This window comes from Mustelus asterias, chromosome 26 (assembly GCF_964213995.1).
Source record: "Mustelus asterias chromosome 26, sMusAst1.hap1.1, whole genome shotgun sequence".
NCBI lineage: Eukaryota > Metazoa > Chordata > Chondrichthyes > Carcharhiniformes > Triakidae > Mustelus > Mustelus asterias.
In genome coordinates, this window is record NC_135826.1 from 22,493,623 (window position 1) to 22,518,346 (window position 24,724).

The 24,724-nt window shown below is 42.5% G+C and overlaps 1 protein-coding gene across 2 annotated transcripts in view; it reads left to right on the plus strand.

Annotated features, from left to right (window-relative positions):
• The first annotated feature begins 786 nt into the window (after nucleotides 1-786).
• Nucleotides 787-24,724, plus strand: part of bsg (basigin) — a 32,865-nt gene continuing 8,927 nt past the window's right edge. The window contains exons 1-6 of one of the 2 annotated variants that reach the window (XM_078198259.1): nucleotides 841-1,046; nucleotides 12,246-12,593; nucleotides 14,462-14,639; nucleotides 18,112-18,200; nucleotides 20,295-20,431; nucleotides 21,659-21,932. In XM_078198259.1, coding sequence (XP_078054385.1) covers nucleotides 974-1,046; nucleotides 12,246-12,593; nucleotides 14,462-14,639; nucleotides 18,112-18,200; nucleotides 20,295-20,431; nucleotides 21,659-21,932 — 1,099 coding nt within the window. In that variant the 5' untranslated portion in view covers nucleotides 841-973. Of the gene's footprint in view, nucleotides 1,047-12,245; nucleotides 12,594-14,461; nucleotides 14,640-18,111; nucleotides 18,201-20,294; nucleotides 20,432-21,658; nucleotides 21,933-24,724 lie in introns of both variants that reach the window. The other variant, XM_078198258.1, reaches the window with a different exon arrangement.

Genomic DNA, 24,724 nt, shown 5'->3' on the forward strand with positions numbered 1-24,724 from the left:
CCGCCCCAGCCGCTCCCCCTCCCCGTCCCCGCCCCAGCCGCTCCCCCCTCCCCGTCCCCCGCCCCAGCCGCTCCCCCCTCCCCGTCCCCGCCCCAGCCGCTCCCCCCTCCCCGTCCCCCGCCCCAGCCGCTCCCCCCTCCCCGTCCCCCGCCCCAGCCGCTCCCCCATCCCCGTCCCCCGCCCCAGCCGCTCCCCCCTCCCCAGCCGCTCCCCCCTCCCCGTCCCCCGCCCCAGCCGCTCCCCCCTCTCTGTCCCCCGTCCCAGCCGCTCCCCCCTCTCTGTCCCCCGTCCCAGCCGCTCCCGCCTCTCTGTCCCCCGTCCCAGCCGCTCCCCCCTCTCTGTCCCCCGCCCCAGCCGCTCCCCCTCTCTGTCCCCCATCCCAGCCACTCCCCCTCTCTGTCCCCCGCCCCAGCCACTCCCCCTCTCTGTCCCCCTCCCCAGCCGCTCCCCCTCTCTGTCACCCCGCCCCAGCCACTCCCCCTCTCTGTCCCTCGCCCCAGCCACTCCCCCTCTCTGTCACCCCGCCCCAGCCACTCCCCCCTCTCTGTCACCCCGCCCCAGCCACTCCCCCTCTCTGTCCCCCGCCCCAGCCACTCCCCCTCTCTGTCACCCCGCCCCAGCCACTCCCCCCTCTCTGTCACCCCGCCCCAGCCACTCCCCCCTCTCTGTCACCCCGCCCCAGCCACTCCCCCTCTCTGTCCCCCGCCCCAGCCACTCCCCCTCTCTGTCTCCCCGCCCCAGCCACTCCCCCCTCTCTGTCATTCTCCTCCCCCATCTCACCCTCCTCTCTCTGTGTGGTTCCTGCCCCCACTCACGTCTCCCACATCCTGGCAGTGACGCGCGGGGCGGGGCTGAGCTGCCCGAGCGGCCAGAGGACACGGAGAGAGTGCGGGGAAAGGCAGCAGCGGGCTGAGGAGAGCGGCCGCCTCGATAGAGAGAGTGACTATCGTGACCATAACAACCGGCACAGGGAATGGGGCCGAGGAGGACGGCGAGCAGCCTGGGCATCCTGCTGCTGCTGGTACACAGCGCGGCCGCTTACACAGGTAAAAAAAAACACCCCCAATTCCACCCCCGTCGTGATTTATATTTTCTCCCCTTTTTTAAAAATTCAGTTAAATTCAATTTACTAAAATAAATATTTTTTTTCCTTCTCCTACTTTCTCTTCAGCTGTTGGGCCGGAACGCCCGCCTCGTCGTCAAATGCGGTGAGGGGGCGAAGGCCTCTGCTCTCCTTGTCGGTCATGGCGGTGGGTTTGGGGTGGGGGAGGGGATATTAAACCGATTTATCTTTACTCACAAACCCCCCCCCCCCGGAATGTGGGGTCTGGGGGCCGCCGAGCCGTCGCCCTCCTCTTGGTGGAGCGGCCGCCATTGCTTTGGACGGAGCGGGTGCCGGGGTGAACCGGTCTGAACCTGTTTCATAGCAACAACCGTGCAAGGAGGAGGCCATTTGGCCCATCGAGCCTGTCCCCATCCACAATCCCACCCAGGGTCCTTCCTATCCCTGTAACCCTCACATACTTACCCCACCAAGTTCCCCCTGACACTGAGGAGCAATTTAGCACGGCCAATCCACCTAACCCGCACATCTTTCGGACTGTGGGAGGAAACTGGAGCACCCAGAGGAAACCCACGTAGACACGGGGACAACGTGCAGATGCCACAGAGACATTGAACCCGGGTCCCTGGCGCTGTGAAGCAGCTGTGCTAACCACTGTGCTGCCGCACTCTATGGGGGGGAGGAGGGATGGGGAGATGGCAACTGGGTGCCACAAACACAACGTTTCCCAATTCCCCTCCCGCCCCTGCTTTGGAAATGATGGGTTCCCCCCAAGAACAACAACCTGTTCCTCCTCTCCTCTCTCTCCCCCCCCCCCAAACAACCCACTCCTCCCCCCTCCCGGTTCTGAGGCCTGATTTACCCCCACAAGAATCCCACATGTGTAGACCAACCTTTTGCACAAGAGGGAGAGTCGCGCCAACTGAATTGGGGATAGGGGATGCTCCTCAAACCCCACACCACCATTTGCTAAGATCTTGGTCGATGTCATTCAATACTGTGTGGCCTCCTCCACTTTCCTAACCCATAACCCCTTCTTCGACTCCTTTGTCACCCACATTCATGCAGTGGGTCTTGACATCTTCGTAGAATTCTTACAGTGCAGAAGGAGACCATTTGGCCCATCGAGTCTGTGCCCATTCTGACAATGCATCTTAGCCAGGCCCTTCCAGGCCTTATCCCCATAACACCACACATTCACCATGGCTAAACCATTTAACTCTAATTTACACATCTTGGGAAGCTAAGGGGTAATTTACCATGGCCAAACCACTCAAACTGCACATTTTCCAGGCCCCATTATACGACTATGGCAAAGCAAACTTGATATCTTTTTGAACTTGAGCCCTAGTATTTGACGATGGGATTTAAAGGTTACTCTCCTCTGAATCAGAATCTGTGGGGATATTTTCTTGCTAATTTGTGACCGAATGAAATGAGTAATAGCTCACTTCAGATATGTTGATGTATTCCAGTCATGTAATCACCACGGCAGTTTGTTCTTCAGTTGTCTTTCAATCAGTGTGTGTGACCACTTGATTGGTAAACTAGTCTAAAAATAATCTTGAACAGGAATCGGGTGATACCATGGCTTGAGACTTTGCCGTGTAAGCGCACAGGAAATTGTGTTCCAGTTTACTTGCTTTAGGGATGTTCAGCTGATGTTTGTGGGCTGATGCAACTTGATTTTCCATGGTGATGACTGTCAGTGTCATGATTTTCTTTTAATTCATCGTAATTACTGTTCTGTGTAGGGAAAGTTTAGCTTGGACTGTTCTGAGTTCTAAATTAGAACTAGGTCAACAATAGCTTCAACACAGCCAGCTTTACTTAGTAATCCTTTAGTGTGAAGGTCCACAGAAGACAAACTAGTACCTGAATCTCTGTCCCCAGAGCATCTACAGTAAAAGTAGTAGCGGTTTTGGTATGGTCTGTGCAAGTAATGACTTGCCCTGATTTTTCTAATTAGCAATTAATTTAGAAAGCTCCCAGAATTGGTAAATAAGAAGAATTTGGTTACAAAGTATTTTACTGGTGGTGAAAAGAGCATTGGAAACACAATGTACACTCTCAATCTAATGGACTTCAGAGAAATGTGTTCTATTTTTGTGCTGGATAAGGTCAGTCCAGATAAATCTTACTGCACAGGCTGCACTAATTCTTTTGTGAAAGACATTGGCTTGAATTAACTTTTATATAAATGAACTTTTCATGAATAAACATTCTATAATTCATATTTCTGTGCATGCATCCTGCTGACTTTGCACTTTACATCAGTTAGCTTGTGTTTATGGAGTCTTTTATCTTTTTGCCAGCTGACATGTTTGAGAAATGAAAGCTGATAATGTCTATAAAAACATATTGAACAATGGGACAATGTTGTAAATTGTAATGGTGCTTAGCCGTGGTGTTAAACTTGTCAGCTGAGGGAATTCCTTAATCAGTAGCCCAAGGACAAATTACATGAGGAATTTTTTGTTTTTTGGGCTCCAATTATTAGAAAATTTGTCCCCAGTCGCTGGTGTCCAATTTTCCAAAACACATCTGATCATTTTTCTGATGTTCCATGTTGACTCACATATAGTGTGCACAGTATCCATATATGAACTGTGGAGTTCTAGGACCTTTGCAAGCTTAATTGTGTAATGACATCTGAGACGTAGTCGACTTGAATATGTCACCGTAACAACTGCGACTGATCCTAATTGTCCGTTGCAGATGAGCACACATAGACACTTTTCCAATAGAGAATTACAACCATGACGTTTTTGTGCCACCTCAGGCTTACAGTATATAACCAGAAACACAACTTTTGGTGCACCTTCTGCAGGAAAATCTCCAACCTTCTACCATCATGATCAGAAGGATTATCTACAAATGAGCAACTTAATATGTATATTAGGAATGAGACAGTCATGCTGAGGGCATTGATGCCTCATTCTCGGTTTAGTGTGAATATGATTATGTTGCAACTTCACTGAGAACCATATATTTCTCTAATTAAACCGATTTGTTGTATACTGGCAACGTAGTCATTGAAGTTGCAACACAATTATAAGTGCAAGCTCTATTACAACTGCAGTGCAATGTGTCGTATTGTGAAATGATGCAACAGTTCTTCCTGTGACTTCCTCTGTTCACTCCCACTGATGATTCATGTAGTAATTGCATTTGAGAATATCAACTGCCATGTGTTTGGCTTTTGAATGATGTTAAATATTTTGAGATTCAACATGTGAATCAAATCTCCTTTGATCTAGCCTATTAATCTCAAGAATGAGTTGTTTTTAAATGGTAGGTTTTTTTTAGCAATCAGGAACCTTCTTTGTCATTAGGCCATTGGTCTTTACCAGTCCAACTTTAAAGATGGAAATATTGTTTCAGTCAGGATGGTGATGGTGAGCTTGCAGGCAGTGGTATTCCCATGCATCTCTTGCCTTTGTCCTCCTAAGTGTTAGTGATTGGGAATGCAGCCTTGGTTAATTTGTGGCACTACGTCTTGCAGATGGTGCACTTTGCTGTCACCAAAAGCAGTGAATATTGAAGGTGGTGGATAGGGTGCTGATCATGCTGCCTTAGAATTTTGTTGCAGCTACTGTCATCCAGCAACTGAAGAGTATTCCATCACAATCCTGACTTGCGCAGTGTAGATGGTTTACAGGCTTTGGGGAATCAGAATTTCCAACCTCGGACCTGCTGTTGTAGCCACAGTATTTATTTGACGGGTAAGTGATAACACCCAGGATATTGATGTAGGACATTCAGTGGAATTAATGCAGTTGAATTATGAGGGAGATGATTGATTTTCTTCCTTGTTAGAGATGGTCATTGCCAGGCACTTATGTGACATGAATGTTACTTGCCATCAAATAGCTCAAGTCTGAGCAGCAGGGTAGCACAGTGGTTAGCACTGCTGCTTCACAGCTCCAGAGACCTGGGTTCGATTCCCAGCTTGAGTCACTGTCTGTGTGGAGTTTGCACATTCTCCCCGTGTCTGCGTGGGTTTCCTCCGGGTGCTCCAGTTTCCTCCCACAGTCCAAAGATGTGCGGGTTAGGTTGATTGGCCATGCTAAAAATTGTCCCTTAGTGTCCTGGGATGTGTAGATTAGAGGGATTAGTGGGTAAAATATGTAGGGATATGGGGATAGGGCCTGGATGGGATTGTGGTCGGTGCAGACTCGATGGGCCGAATGGCCTCTTTCTGCACTGTAGGGTTTCTATGATTTCTGAACGTTGTCCGGGTCTTGCATGGACACACTGTTTCACCTATCTGAGGATCTGCAGATGGCACCGAACATTGCAGTCATCAGCAAACATCGCCACTTCTGGTCTTGTACTAGAGGGAAAGTCATTGATACAGCAGCTGATGGTGATCGGGCCTGGGACACTAACTACACTGAGTAACTCCTGCAGTGATGTCCTGGGGGTGAGATGATTGGCCTCCAGGCACACAATCCTCTTTTGTATGAGCTGTGATTCAAATCATTGAAGAGATTTTTTTCCCACTGGCTTCAATTTTGCTAGGACTCCTTGATGCTCCATTCATTTATATGTTGTCTAGATGTTGAGGATAGTTACTGTCACCTCACTCCTGCAATCCAGCCCTTTCCTCCACATTTGGATGAAGGCTGTTGTGAAATTGTAAAATTATTTTTTTTTAACATTATGATTCTTATAATTTAGTACAAATAACCTTTTAAATGTATCCATTTTGAAACATTTTTGACATTTAAGTTTGTATCCAATTGTAGTACTATTGTACCCGAGTCTCATAATGGGCTAAAGCTGCTGTATAGATCATGAGCCATTGAATTTTGTAAACATGGAAGAGTTTAATTTTAAAATGTGGTTTCTTGTATCTTCTTGCATCACCTCGCCTGAAACTGCATTTAAGCAACTACCCTGTGCAATAGCTTACACAGTGTCTGGGATGGAGAATTGCAGGGAAAAGGGGAAAGATGCGAAGAGGGAAAGGTGAGAAGAGTGGGACTAATTGGCCCGTTCTTTCAAAGATGGCCGCCTTCTGTGCTATATGATTCTATGGTGTGAATCTTGATTGTCATGAGTCAAGAGTTCATTTGCGGATATTGTTGGTACCATGAAGTAACAGCTACTGGGAAGCCATCTTACTGTCTCAAGCTACCATAGCTAAAATGTTGCAAAGAATTGTGCTATGCGTAAATTTTATATTGTGTTTTCAGAACCTGCCATTAGTGTTTTTGGTGAATTCCAAACTATTTGCCTGTGCAATAGGCTGAATTTTGCTTTTGTGCATGGTAGAACCTTATAATGAACTTCATTTGTATCAAATTCTATCCAGTCATTCATATTTTTACCTTTATTTCTTTATACACGGTTTCAGTCACGTTTCTTTCAAGCAATGTGCTCATGCTTCACATGTAGTGGCAGCTTTCTGCCAGGAACTGCATTTAAATGACCACTCCTTTTGTGTGTTCCATTGGTCATCAACTTTTGTGTGAGCCTCAACAGCGAATATTGGCTGATGGTGTGCTTGGCCATAGAGCTGTCACAGAAAACAGGCACCAGATGTATGATTCCATAAGATGAGTCCAATTTGCAACTTCTAAATTATTACCCTAATTTCTTTCTCATGACTGTGTCAAATAGGAACAACCACTGTTCTGAGGAGTGAGGCACAAAATGAGTTTGAGAAGTTCAGAAAAGAATGGCAAAGTTAGAAAAATTAAAGATTAATTTTTTAAAAGGTCTGAAGGATATACTGTATAATTTTAAAATATACTAAACCACAATTAAACCTGGTGCTCCAAGAAGCCTTCCATAGAACAGAGCATCATGGGATGTAATGGGAGTAGGCCATTTGGCCTTTGAGCCTGCTCCGCCTTTCAGGAAGAACATGGCTGATTTAGTTGTGGTCTCGACTCCATTTTCCTGTCTGTTCCCATTATCCTTGACTCTCTTGTTTATTAAAAATCTATCTAATTAAAATATATTCACTGCCTTCTGGGCAAGAGAATGCCACATACTAAGAGCCCTCTGAGAGGAAACAAAATCTCTGTATTTCCATCTGTCTCCTCCTTAAACTGTGCCCCTTAGTTCTTGCCTCATCCCAAAAGAGAAAACATCCTCCTGGCAGGACTTTGTGCATTTCAATAAAATCACCTGTTGTTATTCTTAACTCCAGTGGGTATAGATCCAACCTGTTCAATTTTTTATCGTAAGGTAAGCCCTTCATCCCATGAATGAGTCAAGTGAACCTTTTCTCAACTGCTTCTGAATTTCTACACTTTGGGTAGTGAAATCTTCCACCTTGACCTCTGTACAGTAGTGCGAATAACCAAACAAATTGAATTATTTTTTCCCACTGGATGCCTTGTCCTAGTTACACAATACTGCTATTTGTGACACCCATGCAGTGTCTCTAGCTGCTCCCTGTAAGTGTGTCATTGAGTGGATTCCATAGGAATAATTACTGAATGTATCAGGTTGAAATAATGCCTTTAAAGACAACTATGGTTAATAGAAATTTTGCAGTAGAAATTCAGTTTTCTACTGTAAGTGTGGAAGTATGTGGTAGCGCTAACCAAAATATAATTCATAGACAAATTAAATTACCCAGTGATTTTATTAAGCATTCATAACCAGAATGTAATCGTATGAGCAGTTGAAAAAATTGCTCACAGAATTTATGCACGTTGTATAGTATTTTTAAAAGCAAATTACTGCGGATGTTGGAATCTGAAACCAAAACAAGCACTAAACAACACCAACATATGGTATTTTTACGTTGGTGTTGTTTCATGCTTGTTAAAGGTAAAAAGTGAAAACACTTGATATAGGTGCTTCCTCTAACTCTGATCTGTGCAGTACAGTATCCGGGCCCTAAAATGGAGAATTGAGACACCAATGCAATTGAAGTCTGAATTCAAAGATCAGAACAACTGCTGGTCAGCCATCATGATCAGAGGAACTGGAATTACAACTATTCCGCCACACACCTCCATGGAAAATGACAAAAATGGATTAGTCACACAAAAGGCAGAGACCACAAGAAAGGCCGCAAATTAGTGGCAGAGAGAGGTGACTGAAGGACTGCTGCTACCACCTGGTGGTGAGAAGTCTGCATATTGCAAATTTCTAAATGTACTAAGTACTCAATCTGCTTTCTTATCCTTTTTGGAGTCTCTTTGATCTCTGTCTGGGTGGCAATCATTCTGTTAGCTTCCTTTAGGATTTGTTAGTATAGTAATAACCTAATCTGGTGTTTTATAGTCAGATTCAACCTTCTGAACTCAAATTAAATTTTTGGTAAGATCCATCTTTGAATCGCGATTCAGTTGGATTTTATTCATGCTTCACCTTGGATCATGACACCTTCTGGTGTATAGAGCATTGTTATATAGATCAATAGCCCAGAATCAAAGCAAAACATTGCTTATGGCTTTTTTGTCTGCAGTGGAGTCTGCGGTGCATCATAGTGGATTTTTAAAATGATGTACTGCTTTGTCAAATTATGTTTTTACAATACCATGTTGTCTTCTGCTAAATGTTTGAAAACCATAAACTCGACGCAACAGGCCAAATCCTGATATCTTTTTCCTAAAATCCAAATGGTGGCATACTGATACAAACTGGCTGTAAATATGCAGACAAATGTTAAATGAGATGTTTCTGGAATGTGTGAATCATCACAATCATAAATAGTCATTAATAATTGAAACCGTTTTTTTGTGTTTTGCACCTGGTAATTTAAAACCTGCATTTTTGATGGAATGAAGTCGCCAGAGGGAAATCAGAATAGGCCAGTCAGTTCCATTAGCTTGTTTTGGATTCAGTTAAATAAAGACTATCTCACCATATCCCTAACACCTTTACCTAATAATGCTCAATAAATTATGACATTTAGATTGTTTCGCACTTGTAAACTTGACTGAAGCTGAAAGCATAATTCCAATAACTGTTAATTCTGGATTGCTGGAATTCTTCAACCCTGTCATTTGCTATATGTAATATTGATATGGCTCTCATAAGGAATTTGTTGCTTAATAATTTGGTTTTGTCAAAAATATTAAATTTCATGTTCTACGGAGGTAATAGCTGAGTTATGGGAAGGCTATTATGACTTGGTTTCCTTGGGTACCCTTGAGTTTTCATGTAAAGGCCCAAGGTGACTTTCACAGCAACAAAACAAGCTGGTGGGCCAACAAGCAGCTCTAATTTCTGAATAGAGTTCAGGCTAGAGTAAGAGTGCAAAAAGTAAGCATTTATTTATAATATTTTTAGATTGTTTCTTTTGAGCAGGCCCCTGGTCAATATTTGAAGGAATATTGAAAATTGTTGCAGAAAATTTAGATTTCCAGCCAGCAGAATTTGACTGTGGGAATGAATAATTAAAATTTTGGTGCCTTTTGGAACACTTGAAACTTTTCTATCTCGCACTAAAGCCAAAATATTTAACCAGTTTTTCCTTACTTGTATTTGGCTTATTCCATACATATGCTCTACATTCTACTGACGTTACCCCCACATCTTCTACCTCCTGAGAATGCATTATAAAAGCTTTTCTCGCTCATTCTTTCTCTGTTTGCATCTGTTTGCAATTCTGATTCTGGGGATGGAGGGACTGATGTATGAGGACAGATTGACCAGGTTAGGATTGTTTTCACTGGAGTTCAGACGAATGAGGGGGGGAATCTCAGAGACTTAGAAAATTCTAACAGGACAAGACAGGATAGATGCAGGGAGGAAGTTCCCGATGGTGGGTGAGTCCAGAACCAGGGGTCACAGTCTGAGGATTCGGTGTAGACCATTTTAGGACAGAGATGAAACATTTCATCCAAAGAGTGGTGAGCCTGTGGAAGTAGTTGAAGTCAAAACATTGAAGGTATTCAAGAGGCGGCAATATATTTGCACTTGGGGCGAATGGGATCAAAGGTTATGGGGAGAAAGCAGGATTAGGCTATTGAGTTGGATGATCCGCCATGATCGAGCCTGCTCTATCATTCATCACGAAGGGCCAAATGGGCTTCTTCCTGCTCTGATCTTCTGTTTCTATGTTCATGGGACACAGACATCGCAGACAAGACCAGCATTAGCCATTCCCAAGTTGCTTCTTCCACTTCTTCCTTACAAGGATAAAGTTATTTGGGGTCCCTTAAGTTGGTTTTCCATTGATTGTACAGAAAGTTGCTTATCCTGAAGGTTCCCATGAGAATATTTTGCTCCAAATGACATCCTTGGTTCCAGTAACTTGTCCCACATATTATCCACTATATATCCACTAATACCTGCCATTTCTTCCTCTAGTGCTTACTAATGCTTCTAGCTTTCATTTGGGGCTTTTTCTCTCACTAACTTTCCCACACTACCAGTGGATTCTGCTACAGTCACCGTCAACTTTTACTTCTGTATTTTTCCAACACAACTTGTTATCTGATCGCAACACTGCACTCTTGATCTTGCGACACAGAAACTCTCTAGCCCTCGACTTCCTTGTGACAAATGACATTGACGTTCTTGGGAAATTTCAAAGATTTCCATTCAACTCATTTCCCTTTTATTTGCACGTGGGTAAGAAAACTAACTCTAATTTCTTTAATCTCATAAAACAACAGTTTTTATCAAAATGAACCACTTCCTAAATTTATATATGTAGTTATGTTAATATATATGTACTTTTATACTTCACATTCTTATGCTTAATAATTGAATCTAGCTTACTGAATGACAGCAGGCATGAGGGGCTGAATGGCTGCCTTGTATTTCTTACGATCTTATGAATTTCAGCTCTTTCTATTCATAAACCAGTCATCCTTAATTTACAACTGATCAATATTACTAGAACACACACTTTTCCAACACCTAGATATAAGGTGACAGCACAGAACTCAGCTAATTTATTCCATCTCTCCCGTTCATGCTTACCAGTTCATAATGTACTGGTAAGCTTCTGAGATCGTAACCACCAATCCAACGAAATCTACCATATCAGGATTAAACGTTGTTGCACGTCCTGCATTATCTGTGAACAATTTCTCGATGTACAGATTTTTTTGTGCTGTAGATTCTGTCCAGATTAGGCTAGTACATGTGAAAGAATCGAGGCTATTTAGTGGAGATCAGCATAGTTTAAATCTTAATAAATCACGGGATAAGGTAATTAGAGAAATATTTTTCCACGTTGTTCCTTTAATTCAAACAAGAATTTTATCAGTGATTGTAAAAATGAGGGTAAAACTTGTAAATTTAGATCGTGCAGATCAAATTCATAGCGCATTCTCTACTTTTTTTCCCACTTGACTACTTAGATGATTTTTTAAATAAAATCTGTTCCTGCTTCACATAGGCTTTCTAAAGTATGGGACATCCTTGAATAATTGAATGGGCTTTGCCTTATTGTGCTTTGAGACATCCCAATGCGATTTCTTTCTTTCCTTCTGTTAATGGATAGAAAGCATTCAGGAAATTTCTGGAATGATTTATTTGGTACAGCATTAAAATTATTGCAATACTAGATATTTTACACTAGTTCTCGTTAATATTTGTGTATTGACATCCATTTTATACTTTTGCTTAACTATCTGTTTTCTCCCACTCAAAGCCATAATTATTTTAGCTTTTTGAACTTGAGAAAAGGACAAAATAATTATCTCAATGTCATACTACATTTAATCTAAAACTAATTTTCTATCTCCCAATTCTCTGATGCAGTAAGATCTTTAAACTTGTGCACAGTAGTGTAGTGGTTTTAATAGTTATACATCCCTCTGAACATGTGGTAAATTTTCATTTTATGTGCATTAGAATTCTCTTTCCAGTAGTTTGGGTACTGATTTTTTCCTTTTACACTTAGTTTGGATTACTTGAGTTGAGTGTTATCATTGAATTGTCATGCATGAAGTGTGTTTGCTGAAAATGTTTTATTAATTCCTGTACTATATGGATACCATTATGTCAGATAAGCCCAGTGACAACATGCACACTTTTGAGTCCTGCAAGTACTGACGATTAACAGAATTCAATACATGAGCGCTGCTCAATTGAAACAAATTGCTAGCTGATGACATTATTAGCGCGTGTGTTTGGAGGTGTGGTGGCGTGGTTGTTACGTGAGAACTTCCTTTTGTAGAAATCCCTTTTATACATTGTATGTTTGTCAACTGAAACTTTTTCTGTTCTGTTGCAAATGATCTTTTTATTGCAGCTGGCTTTATAAAGTCACCGCTGTCTGCAGTGAAGCTAATGGAAGACAATGTAGAATTGAACTGTGAGGTAATTGGAAAACCCACCCCTGAAATTCAGTGGTGGGGCATAGAAGGCAACGATTCAGAGGTTATGTCACAGCTCTACGATGGTGCGCGACAACAGCGAGTCAAAATCAACTCCAGTTATAACATTGATGCCAAGAGCTCTATCAAGATCACGAATCTAAGTATCGAGGACACTGGCACATATGAATGCAGAGCCAGTAATGATCCATACCGCAATGATTTACAAAAGAGCCCAAAAATCAAGTGGATACGGTCCCAGGCGACTTTAATAGTCATTGAACGTGAGTGGTGGTTGCCGAATGGTGGTTGCCAAGTTGAGGCAGAGATGTTTACCAATAGCTTAGTCCAAGTGCCTGGAATGCATTTGGTGCCCTTTTCGTCATCCTTCCAAGAAAACCTCCTGGCACTTGCACTGCTGTCGTGTGACCAAAGCCATATCCAACCCTTTTCTACCCTAGCAGTTACCTGTTTTTATCCTATGACTGGATGCAAGGCTGTGAGATTGTTTTCCCAACTTCTGGATTTTGGAAACAAAATACTTTGTGAAGATATAATGACTCCCATTAGACCAACCCTGAATTGAGGGTGGTCAGCCGTTTAATTAAACTGATGAAATGCAATATTTTAGCTTTTTTAAATTCAGCCCCGAGTTAGATTTCTTCAGACCTCTCCACAATCCTGGATCAAATTCTGGTAATAAGAAATGTTAAATGTCTGGCTGGCCATTTACCTTTACAGCTTGGGGGGGAAAAATGTAATTTTACAATCTCGCACTTTGTTACTGGTCTTGCATTTTACCTTTACAACCAGAAGATGGCAGCTGAACAGCTTTCTGGTACTTTAGGAAGACATCGCATATCCTGTGGATCCTGCAAAACCATGTACTTTCTCAATCACTACCTTGTGATTGTGTCATTTTGATGTGCGTAAGTTCTCCCTATCCTCCATGCTCCAACTTTGAGTGTTAAAGACTCCTTTATCCCCTCCTTGTCTTGGCCTATGCTGTAGTGCCCTTGCATTTTGCTGGTTATGTTACAGTCGCTCAAATATTATAGTGCAAACCTTTTTGTGGGGAGAAACAAAATAGGAAGGCCATTCAAGCTCTGTGATCAGACATTGTGATTATAACATTTTCTTTAAGACATAAAAGCAGCATAGAAATCTTTCCTTAAGCTGGTAATATTGCTGTTATAATAACAAGGGTGCTTGGATAGTGCTGAAGATGCATGACTTTCTTTTAAGTTTTACAGGATAGTCTTTGTTTACATTTTTAATAAACTTTATCTGCACAGAGAATGAATAAAGTATACTTAGCACTAATGTCCTATTTGATTTGTGCAGGCTGGATTCATGGCAATGGGAGGATATTTTTTAACCTCAAGTTCCATTGCTATACAGCATTATAGTAAACAATAGTTTGTTTACTGTGATGCTGTATTCATATTCTATTGATTTTGCATTTAAAATAAAAATGTCCAGATCCTACTGAGGTTTATTTATATATGATATGAATTATTAAACTAGTTGATTAACATTCTGATTTGATCTCATTCAGTGAAAAAACTACTTTTGACTATTATTTGAGATAACATGACAGATTTTATAAAAAGAAGGAATGCTTAGTCCTAATCATGTTAGTGATAAAATTGTAAGCCATATTATGAAGGAAATTGATTGGCACTGACTACAATGTTTCCTGAGAAATCTAGATATCCATGAAATAGCTTGTGTTTTTAATAATAAGCAGAAGGAAGAGGTTTGCATTTTGCTGCTGTGATGAGCTTCAGTAGTTTACTTTCCTCTCTTGAACTGATTAGTGCAAAAGTTGTCTCAACAAAGCAATCATATATTTGTAGTACTAAAAAAAACTGTATAATGTTTATTTATTTAGTTTCACTTGACTATTGTTTTAAGCCGTATATTAAATTGAAAACTGTTTATAGTTCATGTTTTTTAATTTTAACATAGTTCATTACTTTGAGGTTTATTGTTATCTATGCTTTGTGTAAATACTATGAAGTGTTTAAATTTGGATGTGTACATCGGGTGAAGTATGAAAGCTTGATCACTCAATATTTTTGTGGTTCCCCAGTCTCTGGATTCATACGGTTTTCATTGAAGCCTGAAGCTGTTCTTTCTTTGCAAACAGACCCTATAATTATTACGGATCCTTCCGTCTTGGATTCGGGGGATATTTCAGTGGAAACCGTGCTTCGCTGCAACCTGACAAATCCACCTTCTCTAATTGAGGGGCATGTGTGGAAAAAGGATGGCATAAATATCCCAGAAACCAGCGATAAAGAGACTTCAGCAATTACAGAATACAAGTATGTATCAAGTACTTCCACCGCAGCACACCTCAGCCAGCTGTTCAATAATTCTATAATTAAAAATGAAAAACCAATAAAATTGGGAGTAATTCTCCCAGCCTGTTGCACTGCTTTTATAGCACAGCGGGCCAGGAGACTCTAGCGGAGATAGTTTCGTGGGTTCCCCGCTGGGCGCCACAACCTCTGCGTGCCTCTGGCAGCTGGATTTCCGGTGCCGTCATCTCCACGCCTGGGGAGCTGGTGGCCCGACCCTTGGAGGATGGGGGGGTGCCCCTGGGCACTGGTACTGTCTAAGGGGCAAAGTGCCAATGCATCTTGGCACTGCCCAGGGGCCTAATGAGGGCAGGGTCTCTGGGGGGGGTGGGGTAAGGGGGAATCTGTGACGGTGGCCAGCAATCGGGAGGCTGACAGACAGGGGTCACTGCGCGTGCGCCAATCTCGGCACTGACAGATCAGCGTATGCACAGTGACCCACTCTGCACTATGCTGTTGACCTCTTCAGCGGGAATCGACCCTGCCCACAGCTTTTTGGACTGATTCATGCTAGTGCACAGAGTGTGGGAGATTCACTTTGAAACTTCCGCTTAAAAAAAAAAGTGTGATTTACTCTAGTTTTTATGTGAATTCTTTTGGGAAAATTGCCCTCATTGTTTTTCCTTGTCATAGAATCATAGAAGCCCTACAGTGGAGGAGGAGGCCATTTGACCCAAGTCTGCACTGATTATAATCCCACCCAGGCCCTATCCCCTTAAGCCCACGTATTTACCCTGCTATTCCCCCTGACACTATGCGGCAATTTGCCATGGCCAATCAACCTAACTCGCACATCTTTGGACTGTGGGAGGAAACTGGAGCACCCGGAGGAAACCCACACAAACACGAGAATGTGCAAACTCCACACAGACAGTCACCCAAGGCCGGACTTGGACCGGGTCCCTGGCGCTGTGAGACAGCAGTGCTAACCACCGTGCCACCCAATGTCACATAGAGAATCACCAATTAGGGTATTTTCTTCAACTAGTTTGCTATTGCAATACTTTGTCGCTATTACTGTTCTCAAATTATTCCCCCTCTCCCACCTCTGCTTTTACTGTGGATGGCCTGAGTTTATCAACCCTCTAGAATTCTTAATAGAAGCATTGAATGTATAAAGTATAAAACTGGAGGTCACTAGTAGATTGTCAGGAACAAACCCAGTAAGGAATACAAAAGAGATTTTTTTATTCCAATGAGAATCTTGCCACCATACAGAGTAGTTGAATCAAATTGGGGAAGCTAGGTAAGGACATGCTGAATTGAAGAATAACAAGATTTGTTCATTGGGTTAGAGGAAACTCCCAACAATATATATATTTTTTAAAGCCTGAAAGATATTCCTAGAATGCTAGTTATTTTGAGGACTAAAGTGGGTTACTTTAATTTGATACCTGTGCATACAAACCACAGTCAGTAAGGATAGGCAACAACACCTCCTCCATGATCATCCTCAACACCGGTGCCTCTCAAGGCTGTGTTCTCAGCCCCCTACTATACTCCTTATACACATGGTTGTGCGGCCAAATTCCCCTCCAATTCGATTTTCAAGTTTGCTGACGACACCACTGTAGTGGGTCAGATCTCAAACAGTGACGAGACAGAGTACAGGAATGAGTTAAAGAATCTGGCGAACTGGTGCAGCAGCAATAATCTCTCCCTCAATGTCAACAAAATGAAGGAGATTGTCATCAACGTCAGGAAGCATAAAGGAGAACATGCCCCTATCTACATCAATGGGAACAAAGTAGAAAGGGTCGAGAGCTTCAAGTTTTTGGGTGTCCAGATCACCAACAAACTGTCCTCGTCCCCCCCATGCCGACACTATAGTTAAGAAACCCCACCAACGCCTCTATTTTCTCAGACTAAGGAAATTTCAGCTACTACTCTCACCAACTTTTACAGATGCACCATAGAAAGCATTCTTTCTGGTTGTATCACAGCTTGGTATGGCTCCTGCTCTGCCCAAGATCGCAAGAAACTACAAAAGGTCGTGAATGTAGCCCAATCCATCTTGCAAACCAGCCTCCTATCCATTGACTCTGTCTACACTTCCTGCTGCCTCGGCAAAACAGCCAACATAATTAAGAACCCCACGCACCCTGGACATTCTCTCTTCCACCTTCTTCCTTCGGGAAAAAGATACAAAAGTCTGAGGTCACATACTAACTGACTCAAGAACAGCTTCTTCCCTGCTGCTGTCAGACTTTTGAATGGACCTACCTTGCATTAAGTTGATCTTTCTCTACACCCTAGCTATGACTGTAACACTACATTCTGCACTGTCTCGCTTCCTTCTCTATGAACGGTATGTTTTGGCTCTATGGCACACAAGAAGCAATACTTTTCACTATGTTAATATATGTGGCAAATCAAATCAAAGTATCTTTTAGAGAAAAGTGGAGACGCCAAAAACGGTGATCGGTTTCTTAAGCAATCATGATCAGTGTTGGGATAAAAGAATGGAGTGTTTAAATCTTATCAATTATGGATTATTATCTTAGTTTACAAATTAAAAAGAGGAAAAAATTATGTTTGAAGAGTGAGCTGGATTGCTTTTTTAAATGGATGGATGCAAATAATGTATTCACTATGCAAAAAAAGTCCATGTAAAAGTTCATTTACACAATTTTCTTCAAGTAAAATGTTTAGTTATTGAAAAATTGAAATAATTTGCTTTATTATTGTCACACGTATTGGGATACAGTGAAAAGTATTGTTTCTTGCGCGCTATACAGACAAAACACCGTTCATAAAGTACATAGGGAAGAAGGAAAGGAGAGGATACAGAATAGTGTTACAGTCATAGCTAGGGTGCTAGTTTGAATTAAAATAAATTGTAGAACTTTATAGTACTGTAGCTTGCACTAGAAATCGGGCTAAGGTGAGGAACAGCAAGTAAAGCAATGAAACCTGATGGCAAATATTCAGCATGGGAAAGCAGAGCTTGTCATCACTTGGAACTCGATGGTTGAAGCCTTGTTATCAGATGCCATGGGCAATGGGAACACAGAATTGGTCCTTGACGTGCTGCTTGACAGTTTGGGGTGTCTGTTGTTAGAGGTGGACATGCCTTTGCTAGTATAAGCACTGTTGGCCGAGCTGGATTCCTTTAACAACATCTCTTGAAATAGGCAATGTAACTGGACTCGCAGCAGGGTGCTTTCAAGTTTCTGTTTCTGGTATAAGACCCGCCTCTATGCAGTAGTCACATGCCACATAGGCTTCATTAATTACAACACCTTTTTTAGTTGGCTGTTTCCCCAGTCGATGAGAGAATCAGCTTTAGATTTTAATGTTAGAAAATGCTGACAGAGTTGTCTGCTTAATTGCATAAATATTTCACCCAGAAAATTCATCATTATTCTTGGTATATACAAGATTTGTTTGTGATTTAATTGCAGTACCTTCATCTGTAGCATTTTCTTTCCTTCAGGTTGAGTGCTGTTGATGCAAAACATTCAGGGGAGTACAGTTGCCATTATTTTACTACCCCACCTGTCAACAATACCATCCATGTGAAAGGTAAGGCTAACCGGCATGAGCAGGCTAAAGAAAGTACCTAATTTCTATAGTAGATATGCAAATAATTATAAAGGAAGTGATAGTAACAGGAGAAATCTGCTTGTTTATAACTTCATTCTATTTCTGATGGAGTTTGCTCTTTGTAACATATTGAAGTAGATTTCACCACCTTGTGGTTAACCTGCTTATTCGTATTGACAGAAGGCCCAGTATATTGAATAACCAAGCCTCAATAATGGGTCCTTAAGATTTTAAGTAGGAAACGAGCAAAAAGGGCTGGCAGTCTCCGTCTGAGAGGATGATAGATTGCAGGAATGTTGCATCGTGCAATGTAGTAGGCCTCCGGTTAATGTTGTGAAGTCCGTTGAGCACTCGTGTCTTCACAATAAATAAAAAGCTTGCTTTTGGGCTGCTCTTTTAGTTGACACTGGGTGGGGTGTGCACAGATTAGTTCCAAAATGGCATCGGGGTTATATTAATGTTATAGGACTCGATGCTGAAGAAGATTGGGTCACACGGAGTTGGGGGTAGGGTGTTAGCGTGGATTGGGGATTGGTTATCCGACAGGAAGCAGAGAGTCGGAATAAATGGGTGCTTTTCTGGTTGGCAGATGGTAACTAGTGGCGTGCCGCAGGGATCGGTACTGGGGCCTCAACTATTTACCATTTATATAGACGATCTGGAGGAGGGGACTGCGTGTAGGGTAACAACGTTTGCAGACGACACAAAGATAAGTGGAAAAGTGAATCGTGTGGAGGGCGTAGAAGGTCTGCGGAGAGATTTGGACAGGCTGAGTGAGTGGGCGAGGATCTGGCAGATGGAGTATAACGTTAACAAATGCGAGGTTATTCACTTTGGAAGAAATAATAGCAAATTGGATTATTATCTAAATGGAAAGAAATTACAACATGCTGCTGTGCAGAGGGACCTAGGGGTCCTTGTGCATGAGACGCAAAAACCCAGTCTGCAGGTGCAACAGGTGATCAAGAAGGCAAATGGGATGTTGGCCTATATTGCAAGGGGGATAGAATATAAAAGCAGAGATGTCTTGCTGCATCTGTACAGGGCATTGGTGAGGCCGCAGCTGGAATACTGTGTGCAGTATTGGTCCCCTTATTTGCGGAAGGATATATTGGCCTTGGAGGGAGTGCAGAGAAGGTTCACCAGGTTGATACCAGAGATGAGGGGTGTTGATTATGAGGAGGGACTGAGCAGATTGGGTTTGTACTCGTTGGAATTTAGAAGGCTGAGGGGGGATCTTATAGAGACCTATAAGATAATGAAGGGGCTGGATAGGGTAGAGATGGAGAGATTCTTTCCACTTAGAAAGGAAACTGGAACTAGAGGGCACAGCCTCAAAATAAAGGGGGGTCAGTTTAGGACAGAGTTGAGGAGGAACTTCTTCTCTCAGAGAGTGGTGAATCTCTGGAATTCTCTTCCCACTGAAGTGGTGGAGACTACCTCGTTGAATATGTTTAAATCACGGATAGATGGATTCCTGATCGGTAAGGGAATTAGGGGTTATAGGGATCAGGCGGGTAAGTGGAACTGATCCACTTCAGATCAGCTATGATCTTATTGAATGGCGGGGCAGGCTCGAGGGGCTGGATGGCCTACTCCTGTTCCTATTTCTTATGTTCTTAATATCGAAATAACCCTGTGCTTTTTTTTAGTTGCTGTCTTGCCCACCCATTCGGCTGGCAAAATGGCAACGGCAAAATGATCTAGCAAGTTCTTGTCTTACCATGCAGGTTCTGCCAAGTCCCTTACCGATCAGGAATCCCCATTCTGTTCTGTTTTTAATCAACAGGTGGTGAAGACACCAAAGATACAGAATTTTATCTTTTAAGGTAGAGTGAGGACGTTCACATGAGCAAAATAGCTGCATAGTGGCATGTAGAAAAAAGCCTAAATACATTCAGAAAGGAAGGCGAGCAAGTCATATTTCTCTTGCACTGAAGCAATTCAGATTATGGTACCACAAAATAATAGTTTAAGAATCTAGGAACTAGGAATTTAACCTGTTACAGTATCTGTCACCAAAGGTGTCAGAAGAAAAACTTGCCTTGATTGAAAAAATGTTGTTTAATCTAGCTCCACCTGGCGTGACCAGTGACAAGAAATCTGAATATGGAAATGAAGGGGATGTTGGAGTGCTGACATGCAAGAGCAGTGGGTATCCACTAGTTGAGAACTGGTCATGGTCCCGGAAAACTAAAGTTGGTGATGAGGTAAACAAGGACATGATTAAAATATGTTTGTGGATGACTAAGATATTACTGTAGTTTGATCACACCCGTTCAATGTTGTGTACTTCCTTACCAGTAGCCTTTTCTGCTATGAATTGCAACATTTCCTTCCAGTGGGTGGAGCATTTTGACCAACTATTAAGATATTTCTTTTATCTTCCTGTTGGGACAAGCATGATTGAAGTACAGCCATAGCAGCAGTTTGAGTGTTTGTTTTGTTATTCAGCTTGCTTTTGGGTCACACTTTACAACTTTGTTTATGATGTTAGAATTAGGTTTATGAGCACCACTACATTTTTCTGATATAGAGATCTCCATAGAACCAGGGGATCCTTATAGCGCAGAAGGAGGTCATTCAGCCCATCAGGTTTGCACCGACTATCTGAAAGAGCATCTTACCCAAGCACCCCCCCCCCCCCATCCCTGTAATCCCACTCATTTACCATGGCTGATCCACCTAACCTACACAGTTTAGGACTGTGGGAGGAAACTGCAGCACCCGGAGGAAACCCACGGAGAATGGTGGCTCAGTGTTTAGCACTGCTGCCTCTCCGCGCTAGGCACCTGGGTTCAATTCCCGGCTTGGGTCACTGTCTGCGCGGAGTCTGCACGTTCTCCCCGTGTCTGCATTGGTTTCCTGCGGGTGCTCGGGTTTTCCCTCTGAAAGACGTGCTAATTCGGTGCATTGGCTGTGCTAAATTCTCCTTCAGTGTACCCAAACAGGCGTCGGAGTGTGGCGACTAGGGGATTTTCATAGGGGAACTTCATTGCAGTGTTAAGGTAAGTCTACTTGTGACACTAATAAATAACCTTAAAAAGAATGCACAAACTCCACACAATCATCCATGGCTGGAATTGAACCTGGATCCTTGGTGCAATGAGGCAGCAGTGCTAACCACTGTGCTACGTCTAGTGGGCAAAAACTGAGATTAAAGTATCATAAGTATATAGTTAAGGGAGATTATGTAAATGTATTCTTTTAATCTAGTATCTTTTTGGGAGATGTTGGGGTGCCAACAAGAGGAGTGGGCATCAGGCAATTGAGAACATGGCAGATTAAAGCTAGTTATGAAGGAAACTTGAGGATCAAGGATATCTAACAAATGGGAGCACTTCATTAGAGTTGAGAAAATTGTGAAAATTTGAGTACTTCTAGCTGCTTGTGAATTTTAAATGGGTATTTTAAAGCAATATTTGTTTCTAATTTAGTTGATCATCAACGGAACAAAGAAATTTCAAATCAAAAGTGCAGGAAATAAGACAGAGTTGCGCATCTATCCTCTGAATATTGAGGAAGACCAAGGAGAATACTCTTGCAATGCAACCAATGAGATTGGCACAAGAGCGGGGGTCGTTCATTTTCGTGTTCGTGGCCGTTTTGCTGCTCTCTGGCCCTTTTTGGGAATCGTCGCAGAGGTAATTGTGCTTGTTGCAATTATCTTCATTTATGAGAAGAGGAGAAAGCCTGATGAAATTTCAGATGGTAAGTTAACAACAGACTTTTTCATCACTTAGAGTATGTATGATCAACTGCTTACTTTTACCAGGTTCAAGAATATTGAGTAACTTCACCTTAACCAAAGTTGACCAAGAGGAGTGTACCCTTTACTCAGAGTAGTAAGGGCGTGGAATGCCCTGCCTGCAGCAGTGGTGGACTCGTCAACGTTGAGAGCGTTCAAGTGGTTATTGGATAAACATATGGATGATATTGGAATAGTGTAGATTAGAGGGGCTTTTGATTGGTACCACTGGTCGGCGCAACATCGAGGGCCGAAGGGCCTGTACTGCGCTGTAATGTTCTATGTTCTACCCAGTCACATTCATGGACTGAGTTTTGGAACACAATGATTTTGAGGATCTGCTTGGAGCAACTGTTAAGATTTTTGAATAAGTCCCTCAATCTACTGTGAATTTCTCTTGTCTCATTCTTTCTAAATTTCATATAGCACTGAATGGTATTAGAGATATGTAACGCAAGGAACACACTGGCAATGAACATGTAACATTTTAACCAGTAAGAAGAACAATGCAGTTCTTAAAGTGCTGTTTTGGGGCTTAACCTTGTGTGTAAAGAAGTCCCATTTACATTTACTTATGACCCATTTTCATTGAGTTTATCAAACTAAATGGAACGCATTCTTTCTTCTGGAAAATAAACTAAATTCAAAATAGCAGTCAGACTAATTGCTAAGGCATCATAGATTGGAATGAATAAATCATCTTATGGAGATTTCCATTTTATTTTCTCATTTTAATTTGTGTTTATAGAAATTTTTCCTACTTCTATTTCTCATTTAAATTGGTGACATGGACTAGGTGCTGTAAAATTGGATTGAAATTAGTAGCTAGTTTGTTTTTCTTCTCTTCTTTGGCTGGCGCAGACATGATGGGGCTGAATGGCCTCTTTCTTTTAACCCAATTTATAAATCATAGTTCTTTCCATTACTCTTCCAGCAAGGTTTTGCATTAGCTACTTATAAGTAAGGTACTTATAAGTTTAGAGTGGTCTAGTTTGGACCAGGGAGCGGCGCGGGCTAATTGTTCCTTGTTTCTCGTTTCAAGGCTTCATTCTATGATCATCTTGCTGGTGCCAGTACAGAGCGAGACTGCGGATAGTTGGGAACCTGTCTCGGGGGCAGGGAATTCATATGGTGTTCATGGAAGTGGAAATGACTAGGGTTGGGAAGCATTTTCCGATCAGGGCCATTGTGATCTCCTGGACTCGTTTCGATCGCCTCAGGGGGTCGGAGAGGAATTTCCCAGATTTTTTTTTCCCCATATTGGCCCTGGGTTTTTCACTCTGGGTTTTCGCCTCTCCCTGGGGATCACATGGTCTGGAATAGGGGGGTGGGGGTGAGTTAATAGGTTGTAATGAACAAAGCATCGTAGCTGTGAGGGACAGCTCGGTGGATAGGATATTGGTATGTAGATAGGCTGGAAAATTGGGCGGGGATCCTGGATTCAGGATTCAATCCTGGACCGGGGAGCGGCGCGGGCTTGGAGGGCCGAAGGGCCTGTTCCTGTGCTGTATTGTTCTTTGTTCTTTTGTTCTTTTAAGCGGTAGTTGACACCTTTGGTTCGATTGTAATCCTGAATGAACTAAGTAATAGATTTGTGATTTTTATTGTATGTGTGAGCTGTGTCACTAAATGGACCATAAAGTTACGTTCTGTTTTATGGGATCTGAATTAACCAATAACCTTTGCTAAAATTAAAACATAACGCTGTAAGTGCACACCTGGTTGGTGAGATTTGGGTATAGCCCTTTGTCAGACTAGGATATGTAAAACACTAATTTGTATTTTGTTTTCTTAGAATCTGCCAAATAGATTTTGTATTTCCAGCATTTGTATTTTTTAATTGTACAGTTGGTTTGCTTGTGAGAGGGAGCACCAGCTCATATCCTCCATCGCATTTATCGTTCATTCAATTAAGACAAAAGACTGACTTTTATTTGGTCTTCAGTTGGAATGGATAGCTGATGATTAAGTAGATCAGAGTAATGGCATGTATGTGGTATATGCCACAACATGATTTTCCTCATTTTGAATTTGAAGCCTGATTTTTAAACTCAACTGGTGTGACCAAGGCCAGGATTTCCATCCAAACTGACTCTGGCTGACCCAGTGCCATTTCACGCCTAAATTGAGCATCACTTGGCTGTAGGCAGGATGTCTGCCTTCGCTATGAAGTCCCACCTAACCAACAACACTCTAGTTTTTGCAGCAACTTCAGTGGTAAAGGATAGAAATGCAAGAAGGTGACACAAATCCCAGGGGCTGGACGGAAAAGTAAGTTTTCAGGGTCCTAGGACAGGAAGGGTGGAATGGAAAGTGAGCAATTGGGGTGTTGGGGAAGAGGCCAGGTGGATCCAGTGGCCACTGGATCTTAAAGTTATGGGGAGGAGTTAGATGCTTAAAGTTAGGAGGGGGCATTCGATGGAAGCTTCATGCCCACTAATTTTCAGGCTTCCCACATCTGAGAGAACCACCTGCCAGAGGCCTTGCCTGCTGCAATGTAAAATTGCTGTGTGTTTGGGGCAAGTGGAAACCCAGAGGGAAGCCCATTCCTTCTATTTCCAGCTGCCCACCCCTACCAGATAAAACTACCCTTGTGGGGGAGTATAAAATTCAGGTCCAAATCTTTTTCAGAGGGTTAAAGTTCTTTGTTTTTGTCTTCTGTTGCTTGTTACAGTTTGATGCAGATGGGCTGACCATGATACGCCTGTCTCTCCATTTGCACAAAATCTAGCCTCATAGTAAATGCACTCTCTGC